Source organism: Lolium rigidum, chromosome 6, assembly GCF_022539505.1.
Source record: "Lolium rigidum isolate FL_2022 chromosome 6, APGP_CSIRO_Lrig_0.1, whole genome shotgun sequence".
Classification (NCBI taxonomy): domain Eukaryota; kingdom Viridiplantae; phylum Streptophyta; class Magnoliopsida; order Poales; family Poaceae; genus Lolium; species Lolium rigidum.
In genome coordinates this window covers 117,691,929-117,703,608 of record NC_061513.1, presented here as the reverse complement: position 1 = coordinate 117,703,608, position 11,680 = coordinate 117,691,929, and the positions used below count along the sequence as shown (strand labels likewise).

General features: G+C 43.6%; 3 protein-coding genes across 3 annotated transcripts; 1 reads left to right on the top strand and 2 right to left on the bottom strand.

The window, feature by feature from the left end:
* Window positions 1-2,480: 2,480 nt before the first annotated feature.
* Window positions 2,481-4,483, top strand: LOC124659295 (40S ribosomal protein S24-1-like). The gene is made up of 5 exons (XM_047197215.1): window positions 2,481-2,675; window positions 2,771-2,812; window positions 2,900-3,070; window positions 4,028-4,114; window positions 4,224-4,483. Exons 1-5 carry the CDS (start codon window positions 2,586-2,588, stop codon window positions 4,254-4,256), a joined length of 423 nt encoding a protein of 140 aa, XP_047053171.1. The 5' UTR covers window positions 2,481-2,585; the 3' UTR covers window positions 4,257-4,483.
* A 112-nt stretch (window positions 4,484-4,595) lies between these two features.
* On the bottom strand, window positions 4,596-6,495 carry LOC124659294 (senescence/dehydration-associated protein At4g35985, chloroplastic-like). Its single transcript, XM_047197214.1, has 5 exons — window positions 5,795-6,495; window positions 5,562-5,695; window positions 5,246-5,412; window positions 5,081-5,165; window positions 4,596-4,974 (listed from the first exon to the last, which is right to left on the bottom strand). The coding sequence occupies exons 1-5, from the start codon at window positions 6,362-6,364 to the stop codon at window positions 4,815-4,817; spliced, it is 1,116 nt and encodes a 371-aa protein (XP_047053170.1). The 5' UTR covers window positions 6,365-6,495; the 3' UTR covers window positions 4,596-4,814.
* A 595-nt stretch (window positions 6,496-7,090) lies between these two features.
* Window positions 7,091-10,515, bottom strand: LOC124659293 (hexokinase-9-like). The gene is made up of 9 exons (XM_047197213.1): window positions 10,207-10,515; window positions 9,716-9,866; window positions 9,441-9,623; window positions 9,097-9,171; window positions 8,818-8,973; window positions 8,539-8,637; window positions 8,323-8,453; window positions 7,704-7,785; window positions 7,091-7,602 (listed from the first exon to the last, which is right to left on the bottom strand). Exons 1-9 carry the CDS (start codon window positions 10,467-10,469, stop codon window positions 7,258-7,260), a joined length of 1,485 nt encoding a protein of 494 aa, XP_047053169.1. The 5' UTR covers window positions 10,470-10,515; the 3' UTR covers window positions 7,091-7,257.
* Window positions 10,516-11,680: the final 1,165 nt, after the last annotated feature.

The following is an 11,680-nucleotide window of genomic DNA, read 5'->3' as shown; positions in this document are numbered from 1 at the left end:
TGTTCGGGCGATATTCTCGGAATTCGACGAAACGAAGACCAAACATCATAATTCACCGAGACGGACCAGGACACCGAAGGAGAGTCGGAGTGGAGGCCTGGGGCCCCCAGACCATAAGGCGGCGCGACCTGGAAGGGGGGCGCGCTAGCCTATGGTGTGGGCCCCCCAGGCACCCCCTTGCGCCGCCTCTTCGCCTATAAGATCCCTCGCGACCTAAAACCTCGAGACGAATTGACGAAACTCCAGAAAGACTCCAGGGGCGCCGCCGCCATCGCGATACTCCAATTCGGGGGACAGAATCTCTGTTTCGGCACGCCGCCGGGACGGGGAAGTGCCCCCGGAAGCCATCTCCATCAACGCCACCGCCTTCATCATGCTCCGTGAGTAGTTCCCCCATGGACTACGGGTTCTAGCTGTAGCTAGTTGGTACTCTCTCTCCCATGTACTTCAATACAATGATCTCATGAGCTGCCTTACATGATTGAGATTCATCTGATGTAATCGGTGTTGTGTTTGTTGGGATCCGATGGATTGTTACATTATGATTAGTCTATATATAAAGTTTGTGAAGTTATTGTTTCTACAATATTGTTGTGTTTAATGCTTGTCACTAGTGCACGAGTGGCATGATCTTAGATTTAAGCTCTATAATTATTGCTTAGATTGTATCTACAAGTTGTTTGCACATGTCTATGTCCGGAACCCGAGGCCCCAAAGTGACAGAAATTGGGACAACCGGAGGGGAAGGCTTAGGTATGAGGATCACATGTTTTCACCAAGTGTTAATGCTTTGCTCCGGTGCTCTATTAAAAGGAGTACCTTAATTGCCAGTAGATTCCCTTGAGGCCCGGCTGCCACCGGCTGGTAGGACAAAAGATGTTATGCAAGTTTCTCATTGCGAGCACGTATTACTATATATGGAAAACATGCCTACATGATTAATAATCTTGATGTTCTGTCTTAATGCTATTTCAATCCTATCAATTGCCCAACTGTAATTTGTTCACCCAACACTTGTTATTGGAGAGTTACCACTAGTGTAGATAGTTGGGAACCCCGGTCCATCTCTCATCATCATATACTCGTTCTATATGTCATTGGAAGTAGCATCAACTATTTTCTGGTGCCATTGCCTCTGTGTTACTGCTACTGCTGCTGTGTTACTGTTACTATTGCTCTCATATTACTGCTGCTTTCACATCACCCCTGTTACTAGTGCTTTTCTAGGTGCAGCTGAATTGACAACTCAGTTGTTAAGGCTTATAAGTATTCTTTACCTCCCCTTGTGTCGAATCAATAAATTTGAGTTTTACTTCCCTCGAAGACTGTTGCGATCCCCTATACTTGTGGGTTATCACACCCTTTACATCCACACCACCCCTCAATATCGTCGCATATGCCGCCACCCGCATCTCATCGTCACCGCTACTCGTCCTCAACTTCATCGCCGGTCGACCGCATGGTTGCCGCTCGAGGTTCTCACCTTCACCAACATATATTGTAGTGGTAGTGTGCCACGGGCATGCCACCAATATTTCAATTAGGGCATGCCACCAGTAACAGTTACCATTGGCGAACGACGGGTGGCATGCATCACACATGCATTAAGGCCGCTACGATTATACACTCAGAATATCTCCAAGAGACTTACTATATTTTAGATTGGTAAACTGGTTATAGCATTGGAAAAAAATGTATAGCAATCCAATCTCATGTTTGATTTGCAATCCTTTCTATAACCGATTGCTAAAACTAGCTTGCCAGGATTTGATTATTTGCTTGTCTCTCCTACACAATGCACATATGAACCGAATTAACAATAATTTTGTAAACATGATAATTAGAATATTTCATCATCATCCAAATTAACATAAGTAGAAAGACAAATCCATAATATTTAGAATTAAAATCTAATTTTGAGCATAGAACCGCAAGCAAATTGCATCAACAACATAAAATAAAAGTTCATCACCGATCCATATATCAACACTGCAAATTCAATATCTTAAATTGCACAATTCACTTTCTGGGGAAAAGAATACACCATGCATTAATTAACCATGGTTAACCGAGAGCAAAAAGTTCTCAACCGAAAGATAAATAGTACTCCTATCATGGTTAATTAAGACAAATCGCCCATCGACAACACTTTAATTTTGGTCGTTGTTTAAAGGACCAAAATAAATCTGTTGTTGATGGACAAATGAGCAGTGAAAAAAGTTAGGATGGTGTGGTACGGGTTTATAAACAGTGGTGCCAGTGTATATAGAACGACCCTTCAATTTCAAAATAGAAAGATGGGTATTGTATAGAACGAAATGTGTAGAAATGGTCAAAGGGAATAGAAATGGAGGGGTCTAACCACCAGCGTTTGTGCCGGGAATAATACATGCTTTCCATCCGAAATGTTCGCGTCGAGCGCATCTTATCCAAAAAGAAGCCCACGAGACCGAATATAAGTTTCTACCCACAGTCACCTCCACCATAGGGTTTTCCAGCGGCCCGAAAGAACCTCAACAACTTTTGTGTACCACACTTTCTCGTCCTCCCCATCTCCGACGTCGGTGACGCGGCCAGCTCCAACCATGGCGGACTCGAAGCCGAAGGTTCTCCCGGCGATCACCCTCCGCACCCGCAAGTTCATGACCAACCGCCTCCTCTCCCGCAAGCAATTCGTACGAACCCTGGCCTCATCGGAGCTAACCTGCTTTATCACATCCCCCTGAATTCTGATCATTAACTCTTCCCCGTCTTCCACCGTACCTTTCAGGTGCTTGAGGTGATCCACCCCGGCAGGGCCAACGTCCCCAAGGTGAGATCGATCTAGATCCCGATCATACACGGTTCAAGTAACGATCTAGTGATCTCACTCACAGTCTGGTCTTGTATATATGTGCAGACGGAGCTGAAGGACAAACTGGCCAAGATGTACGACGTGAAGGAACCCAACTGCATCGTCGTGTTCAAGTTCCGCACACACTTCGGAGGTGGAAAATCCACCGGATTCGGGCTCATCTACGATAGCGTCGACGCTGCCAAGAAGTTTGAACCCAAATATCGCCTGATCAGGGTATGTTGTTGCCACTTGCACTGTGATTTACTTATGTGATCAAGGGCTTGCCTATAGTTCAGTACCTTGCTTGATTAGTACCACTATCTTAATGTGTAGGAGCGCATGCCGATCTTAAATCGGAACTGATTGTATGTACTAAAAGTAAAAGGTGCTAGTTATTTTGGTGTTCCCTACTTAGATGTTTTATGTTAGTTATACTGTCTTGTGCTGCTTGTTTTCCGTGAGTATCCTGGATGAGAAGTTTGTGGATGCAGTAATAGGTTTTCTTTTGAATGCTGTTGTCTTATTGTAAATTCTGTTCCTGACTTGCTGTAATGCGAGCTGACCTGTTTGCAGAAATATAGTATCTGCCGACGTGTTTTACATTTATGTTGCTTTTCCTGTGATTAATTACATTTAGAAGAAATTAAGGTTGTAAGATACATGTACATGATTTTGTTGATGCCTTTTTGCAGTGGAACATTTGTGCCTTCCATATTTTGCCTTCCCTGGTACTGTCTCACGAAAAATATATAATAATAATATTCCATTCACTTTAGTAAATGTTTGCATGAATTACAATACAATAAGTATCTATGAGCACCGGCGGAACTATGAGCTATGTGGTGTAAGTCCGGAGAAACATTAGTGAAATAATTTGTTTAGGGCCTGTGCGACGCTTTTTAGTTATGTTCCTCTCCTTTTTGTGCATCCAAGAAACCTGAAGGTCTGGTATTCCCTTGCTGATATATGGGTGTTAAAGAGTAAATACAGGATTGTGCCATGACAAGATTTGGGTATGCAAGTTTTGATTGATGTGAACTGGATGTGTACTTGTTATGAAGAGTAATTAAATAGCTGTTGTAGTTGCTGTGTCTGATTTCTGAATTTTTAGTGCATGATGCTATTTATTTTAAGCTCAGCCTTGTGGTCATGTATGTTCCTGCAATTAATTTCCTCTGTTCCTGTTGCCAGAATGGTCTTGCTACCAAGGCTGGAAAGTCTCGCAAGCAAATTAAGGAGCGTAAGAACAGATCTAAGAAGATCCGTGGTGTCAAGAAGGTGAGCTCTTATGATGATACTGGAACACGGCAATCTCTGTATGCAGTGTTGGCACTTTCTAGTACTCACTAATATGGTTGTTTATGTTGATATTTTTTTGCTTGTGCAGACCAAAGCTGATGCTGCCGGGAAAAAGAAGTAAACATGGTCTGGTGCTGGCTTCTTAATAATGTCCCTATTAGTTTATACCCTCTGCGCTGAAGTAAGGTTTTGTCATTCCTAGATGTGAACCAAGTTTGGCATATCACCCTGTGACATTTACATTTATGCTTAGCTCTATATAGCTAAAGCTGAAGTGTTCATGGAAGCAATAACTTACAAGCTACCTATTTTCTCTTCCAAATTAATGTGTGCTATGCTGTTGTTTTATGTGTCATTTATCCATTCCATTTCTGTACCGGCATGCTTTAAGCCCTGGGTACCCAGGGCATGCCATCGCAGCATTCCTGTTTGTGTTGACTGATGAGCAACTGGTTTATACTTCTCACAACGATAAGTAGTGTGCATTTGGTTCCTTTTCTTTGGATTGCTGTGATAGTTTGTAACCATAATATCTCAGTGGATCTGAAGTTGTCGAAACAGAAACATTATTATACAATTTATACTCAAGTATTAGCACATGATCCTCGCAGCACAACCAGCATTTACTGCCTGTTGGTAGACTGGCATGGTCGCTCTGCTGCGGGGGCAAACAACCGCCTCACTTTCTGTTCCTGACGGCGTTCTTGACCATGTTCCCCGGAACGGAGGACGACGGGGTGACGGCCTTCCGTATCTTGAAGAGGTTCCACGCAGTCCCCACTGTGTGTCCGACCGTCGCGAACGCGTCCCCGGTCGCCTCCCCCGCACTATCCCCAAACCTACAGAACAAGATAATCAATTGCTGCGTTCCAAATGCTGATCTGATAGGCAAACAGAGGATGCTCATTGGTTTCAGATGGCCTTAGATGATAATTATGTTCTTACTTCTTGGACACTGCACCAGAAACGACGTTGGATGTTGCAGCAATTGTGTTCCTCTCGGCAGCCTCTACCGTGTCCATGACTTTATCTGTCAGTCATAGAAAAGCAACCATTTAAAAGATTTGCACATCACGGCAAGGACTCCAACGAGTGTTTGCAGGCACTCACTGATGGCGTCAAGAGTGGCCAGGATGACCTCTCCTGGGACGGAGGACTGGAAGGCTTTCCCTTGGTTGGAACGGAGCAGCGGCGCGGCCATGGACCCCGTCACCGAGAGGACCGTGTCGAGCATCGACTTGCTCATCTTCTCGGACATCTCTGATAGTTCCCTGACCCTGAGTAACCAAGACCATAGTGTCACAGCCAGCCATCACCACACCCGCCAGTAGAATAATCCACACAAGCAGGAAACTAAGAGATACTCCCTTCATTTCATCCGAATTTGCGACAACTAATATTGAAAAGGAGCGAGTAGCTGAGTTACCTCTTGAGGCTCTTACTGACAGCTCCACGCTTCACAGCTGCCTTGTTGTTCTGGTCAGCTCCACCGGAGCCGTCGAATCGTTTGCTCGCGCTGCCGGCAGCTTGAGGGCTAATCAGATTGGCTCCCCGTTGAACCTGAAGGAAGTGGACTCAGAGCAGCGGACTTTTTGGTGGTACTCTATAACAAACATGAGCGACAGAGACGAACCAGAGTATATATATATAAGTATGTACCTGGTTGGCATAGACGTCGCTGCACATGAAGATGCCCTTGACGAGGTGGCCGGTGCCCGCGCCGATCGCCTTGGCGAGCACCCCGTTGTAGCTCTCTATCTTTGGTGCAAAGTCGTTCCAGTACCTGTCTGGCGATGACGGCGGCTGCTTTGACGAGCTCCTCGACGGTGCTGAAGGTGTGGAGAAGCAGGAGGTGGACTTGAGGAGCGCGTCCAGGGACGCCAGCAGGGTGGCGTCAGCAGCCTTAGCGTCGAAGGAGACGCCGTAGTTGAGGAGCGCGCCGTCCATGTCAGGAAGCGTGAAGAGGTAGTGCAGCCGGTCGAGCTTGATCACCGGCTCGTCTCTCGCCAGCGGCCAGCCAAGGTCGCGGCCGACGCGCACCACGGTGGCCACCACGGCCGTGTCGTCCTTGACGATCCTCACGATGGAGAGTTCGCCACGGCCGAGCTCGAGGGGCCCCTCGGAGCCGGCGGTCATGAGGTGCACCGACGCGCCTGGGACGCGGAGCAGCGTCTCCTCCCTGATGCCCTTCGGCTTCGACGACGAGGACATGGTACCGCAGCAACCCATGAGTGCACAGAGGTGATTCAGAAGATAGGTTGTGGTGAGCTGAAACTGCGAATACAGGCAGGCTGTGAGGGTGCTGTACTGCTGTGGCTTTCAGATACATATATATCAGACAGACAGGAGAAAGAACGAACCTAAGACTCTAAGAGGTGTGCTCAAACGGAATAAATCCATGGCAACTAGGCGGTGCTTTCTCTCTTCTTTGCGGCCTACCAGCGCCTTTATTCCATTCTTCAGGGGTAATACATTCGGAGACACCTACAGGATGATATTGGAATAACCACGGCCCCAAGGTCGGCAGACATTCTTTGTTTGTACAAGCTAGAAAAGTAAATACTTTATACAAAAAAAAAGAGCAGTTGAGACAAGGGGAATAATATGACCATGAAGTTATCACATCGACAGCTCCATTCACACCAAAAGGTTATAACCCTACAGGCAAAAACATCAAACCAAACAAGAGCCAGCTTCTACCAAAGCCACTCACTGATTCTTCTACATCTGCCAAAGTATCAATCCTCCTACCATCTGCCTTGTGACGCAGCTTCTGCTCCATGGTTGCAAAAAACACAGGCCACTTTGGCAAGGCTTGAAGATACTACCCTCCATCCCATAATATAAGATTTTATTACAACTAATAAATGGTTTAGCAGGTTGCAATAAAATCTTATATCACGAGACGGAGAGTGTAACACTTGAAAAGTTCTTTTATAAATAATGAACATCACATCGCGTAGTTGATGATTAAAATTTGTCAGTTGAAAAAAATACAGGGGAGTTTGGCAACGGTGAACTGCTCCTATGGCTTCTTTTTCTTCTTGAACATGCACCAAAGTGCATGCCATTTTGGATTAAGAAGATGCTGATGTGGCTTCTGAATCAAAGGGACTATCAGATTAGTCATTCATGGGCTGGAGGTGCTGAGAATAGGATGCTGCCAACAGAGCTGCCCCAATGCCTGAGCCGTCATCAACGGGCTTAATTACAACCGAGGATGCCACCTCCTCCCCAAGCATTTCCCTCAGAGTGCTCTCCATGCACCGCCCAAAGAAAGTATAGTACTTGTAGACTCCGCCGTCCACAGCAATCACTGTCCTTCGCTTGTCGGGCCTGTCGGTAACCCGGCCAAGCTTTTTGAGGATGCCGTGTATTCCGGCAGCAGCAAGTCGTGCGCCACGCCTGGCAACAACCTCACAAACATCCACAACCAGTTTTCTTGTTTTTCTTGAGCTACTTTCGATCTGAAAACCATATATGTCCAGAAAGGAGTTATTGGTGGAAGGAGTTGAAAAATGGAAGTATTATTAAATTTTCATTCTTGACGGCAAAAGATGAAAAATACCTCCAAGATTTCATTTAGTTTGAGTCCAACTGTTTTGAGATCGGGTGATGTATCATGATGCATTATCAGCATGTGAAATGTCCTGGAATATAACTCAAGCTTTTTAGGGACAGCAGTAGGAATACTAAGCAGTTAAGTTTAGTATGAATAGATGCCACCTCATGTGTAAATGCAAGGCGAGAGGAAATATTAGTCAAAGAATGCCTGGAAAACAATGTTTACCGTTTGATTAATTTCCATTAAGCTACAAGTTTCATAATAAAGAATACTTCACTCCAAAGTTCCCACTGCAGGCTGAATCAAAGTTGAAGATATACTATAGTAGAGATTGGCTAGCACAATATTTTGTGCCAGATATCTTTTAATGTAACCACTTCCACAAGTAAATATGCATTTGCTGTAATTTTACTGGAAGTATATCATCCATGACACAAGAAACATAAGATCACACGGTTTTCTAGATTAAGTTTTCTTTAACTCAGCAACCCAACTGGGAGCTTGTTTACAGTTCTAATAGATAACCAGGGTTAGCAACTGATTTAACAAAGCATAATTGTAAGCAATTGATGAGAAGAATTTGTTTTGCATAATAAAGTGAATGACGATTAGGCCAACATACTTTAAAATGTATGGGATCTCAAGTTTTGGAGGTATATTGCCACCAAAAAGAGCAGCTTCCTGGGCCATCCGTAACAAGATTCTTCGGACAATTTCCCCCATATACATACCAGAAGTCAACTTCTCGTAAATCTGGAAGGAATATTTATCCAGACTCATAAACCACAAAACAGGGATGTACCACTACTGTAGTATATCAAGGGCAACACCGCACTACCTGTTCTCCAGGATTCAGACTTTCTGCATCCAAAGCTTGATCATATTCACTGAGTGGAAGATGAGCAGACTTAAAGTTTCCCCACTCCATGTTTATTACCTGTTACAAAGTAAACAAATTTAAATCATCATATCAATTGGTTGGATCGTAAGAAGACTTTCTTCACTTATTATCTTTTTCTTGTGAAACTGTAAGTAATAGAAGCACAGTAGTTTGTATGATTTTTTCAGCAGTGCGGCGTGCATTCATGGGTACACAAGTAAAGACTGATGCACCCACCATATCTCCAGACTTAAGCATTGGGGCATGCCATTTAGGAATTGCATGTGCATGCTCTATGTATGCTGCATTAGTACCAGTTCCTAGTACAATAGCAACCATAGTATCATCATCCACATATCTCCCAGCAGCCAGTGTCCCGACCGTATCATTCACCTAAAAAGGTAGTATCCTATATTTCAGTCTCTATTGACATATAGACACAACATTTAACCACAAGATTATTTTCCAACAGTATTACCCCTAGTAAGCATAATACAGATATAAGAAGAAACTGACCAATGTTAAGACTTTCATAACAAGTCCTTGACGTTTTATAGCCTCATTTAGTTTAAACACGATATCTTTGCCAACCTGACTTCAAAGCAAACATGCAGGTATGTTATTCATAGTTATTTATAAAGCGGGGCGAAAGCCTGTTTCGAGGAATTCATAGCTATTTACACAATGGCAATCATATAAGCATATCACCAAACTGAAACTCTAAGGAATCCAGGTTTTGTCCCATTTGAAAATTTTGATGCAGAGTGGTACTGTACATTGCTTTGTATACCTTACAAAGTCACATTATGGTGTAAGCATCTTTAATTTGGTTTCCATAAAGCAAAGGGTAATGTGCTGACCATTTCATCAATTGAAAAACTCTTTGTCCACTTGATAAGAGTGCCAGATGAAATTGATGTTTGCTTCACTGGAAAGGAGAATGTAAAACCGAGTTCTCTCTCGGTGCCCTCCGGAACATGACAGTCTTCACCCTCGGTGGCAACAAACTTTGCTAAAGCATCTGCGATAAAATCAAATAGTTCCTGAAAAATTACCCCACATATGCAAAATTAGCAAAAAAATAAAATATCAAACCAATGAGATGAACATTATGACAAGTGGGCATGATCATTACGTGCGAACTCCTGGACATTAAATGCTGTGGAATGGATACCCCTATAGACTCTTGCTTGATAATTCGTCGTTCCTTGCCCCCTAATTGAACTCGTAAAACACGAAAGTTTGTCCCTCCGAGGTCAAGTGCATAAAACAGCCCTTTCTCATCCCTTCAAGAAGTGCCTATGTGAGACCAGATGTATTGTAATGAAAATGCCACTCGATACAACAGCTGAAATATAAGACTGTCACAGAGACACAACGTAGCAATAACTTAAAAAACATATGCACACTATCTGGAATATATGCGCGTACAATATTGGTGAATGCTTGTGCTGCAATTGTACAAATTTCTTCGTAAGTATAGTTATCCTGTCACCATTTTGTGTATTTATTACAAGCATAAGCAAACCCCCTTTGGGGCATAAGCAATGGTACAGTTTCTCATTATTTCGGATAATGGATGCTCGCTAGTCGCTATCAGCCTTAACTGAAGAGTGGGGGTTTTACCCGGAGGGGAGGGAGTCAACGTAGGTGACGAGCATCTTGAGCTTGCTCCCGTCCTCGGAGGCGAGCCCCGCGCGCATCTCCACCTCCATCGCGGCCGACACCTGCTGCAGCCTCGCCGCCGGCGCCGCGCACCGCTCCTGTAGGTCCCGCAACACGGCGGCCGCGCGCGCCCACCGCTTTGCCTCCCGCAGCCTCTGCCGCACAGCGATGGTTGCTGCGGCTGCGACCACCGCCGCCGCCGCTAACGCCGCCGCCTTCCGCATCGATGCCGCTGGGTTCGCCCTCCCTTCGCGCGCGGCTCTGCCCTCGGCGGGATTTGTTAGTTCTGAGTTCTGACTCGAGACTTGACTTGTGAGTCAACCAAGAGAGCGACTTGTTCAGTAAACTGAAAACTGCTCCAGTTCGTTCTTCGGTCTGAGCTCTTCTTTTTACCTGGTCCGATCAACCGGCAAATCTTTTGCTTCTTTGCTTATCGGTTTAACATGCATGCACGCAGTTTAAGATAAAGTTTAACCATTAATTTAATTAAAGAAATATAAATTATACCTCTATAAAATGTATACCATTAAATTCATATTTAAATAAAAAGATATGCCGTTGCACACCTTTTGTGCATTTTTTATATGCAAGAATTAAGACACAAATTTCATGGTCCTAGTGTCGACCTAGAACTAACCGAGTTATTAATGGTGTTAGAAATTATTGAAGAAAAGCTAATATACTTATAATATTTTTAAGGAATGAAACAATTATTAAGATAATGTTTATTAATTGATCGCCTAGGATGACATTCTCCGAATTCTCCAAAGAGAGCATGCTTTTGCCACCTATTTATCCCGACGGAGCCGGGCTGGACTTTTTTGTTTTGTTTTGCTTTTCTTGGTGGATTCAACATGTTTCCCTTTAATATAAACATGTCTTTCATTGTATATGTTTCTTTTCTTCACCGCAAAATGAAAAAGGTAGTACTCATCGCAGTTGCTCCAAAAAAATTAATATTTAGTAATTTACTAAATTGTTTTTTGATGATTCTTACGTATTTTATATCCCAAAATATGTTAGTGGTAACTTTAATAGACTATATTACATTTTCTTAGCTTTTTATGTATACTCTCATTTTGCTGAACCATTTTCAATTTTTGTAAGCTCACTCGACTGTCGTGTATGTGAAACGCAACCATGTATTATAAAAAAATCTTTATGGAGCACGTCACAATTTAGACGATTTTGCACTCAAAAAGTCAGGAACATCTGATTTCCAGGGTGATAGATAACAATCGGTGCATCAATTGAGCACTATGTAAGTAAAACCTCCATTCCATAATTTTTATCTTTATTTACTTTAAGTTTGAACTAAAATCATGACAAAATTATGAAATAGAGAGAGTATTCGCAAAGAAAAAAGAAAATAAAAGGTTAAGATTTTTAGAAAGGGAGAAAGTTGTGACTGACCCCATGACACCGTACACTCCCG

Coding starts and splice junctions, on each gene's coding strand:
- LOC124659293 (XM_047197213.1), bottom strand. CDS start 10,469: ATGCGGAAGGCGGCGGCGTTAGCGGCGGCGGCGGTGGTCGCAGCCGCA. Junction 9,624..9,715: donor TAATGTCCAGGAGTTCGCAC/GTAATGATCATG, acceptor GTAATTTTTCAG/GAACTATTTGATTTTATCGC. Junction 7,786..8,322: donor GAGATCCCATACATTTTAAA/GTATGTTGGCCT, acceptor GTTATATTCCAG/GACATTTCACATGCTGATAA.
- LOC124659294 (XM_047197214.1), bottom strand. CDS start 6,364: ATGGGTTGCTGCGGTACCATGTCCTCGTCGTCGAAGCCGAAGGGCATC. Junction 5,696..5,794: donor GCGACGTCTATGCCAACCAG/GTACATACTTAT, acceptor CACTTCCTTCAG/GTTCAACGGGGAGCCAATCT. Junction 5,166..5,245: donor GGCCACTCTTGACGCCATCA/GTGAGTGCCTGC, acceptor TATGACTGACAG/ATAAAGTCATGGACACGGTA.
- LOC124659295 (XM_047197215.1), top strand. CDS start 2,586: ATGGCGGACTCGAAGCCGAAGGTTCTCCCGGCGATCACCCTCCGCACC. Junction 2,676..2,770: donor TCCTCTCCCGCAAGCAATTC/GTACGAACCCTG, acceptor CGTACCTTTCAG/GTGCTTGAGGTGATCCACCC. Junction 3,071..4,027: donor CCAAATATCGCCTGATCAGG/GTATGTTGTTGC, acceptor TCCTGTTGCCAG/AATGGTCTTGCTACCAAGGC.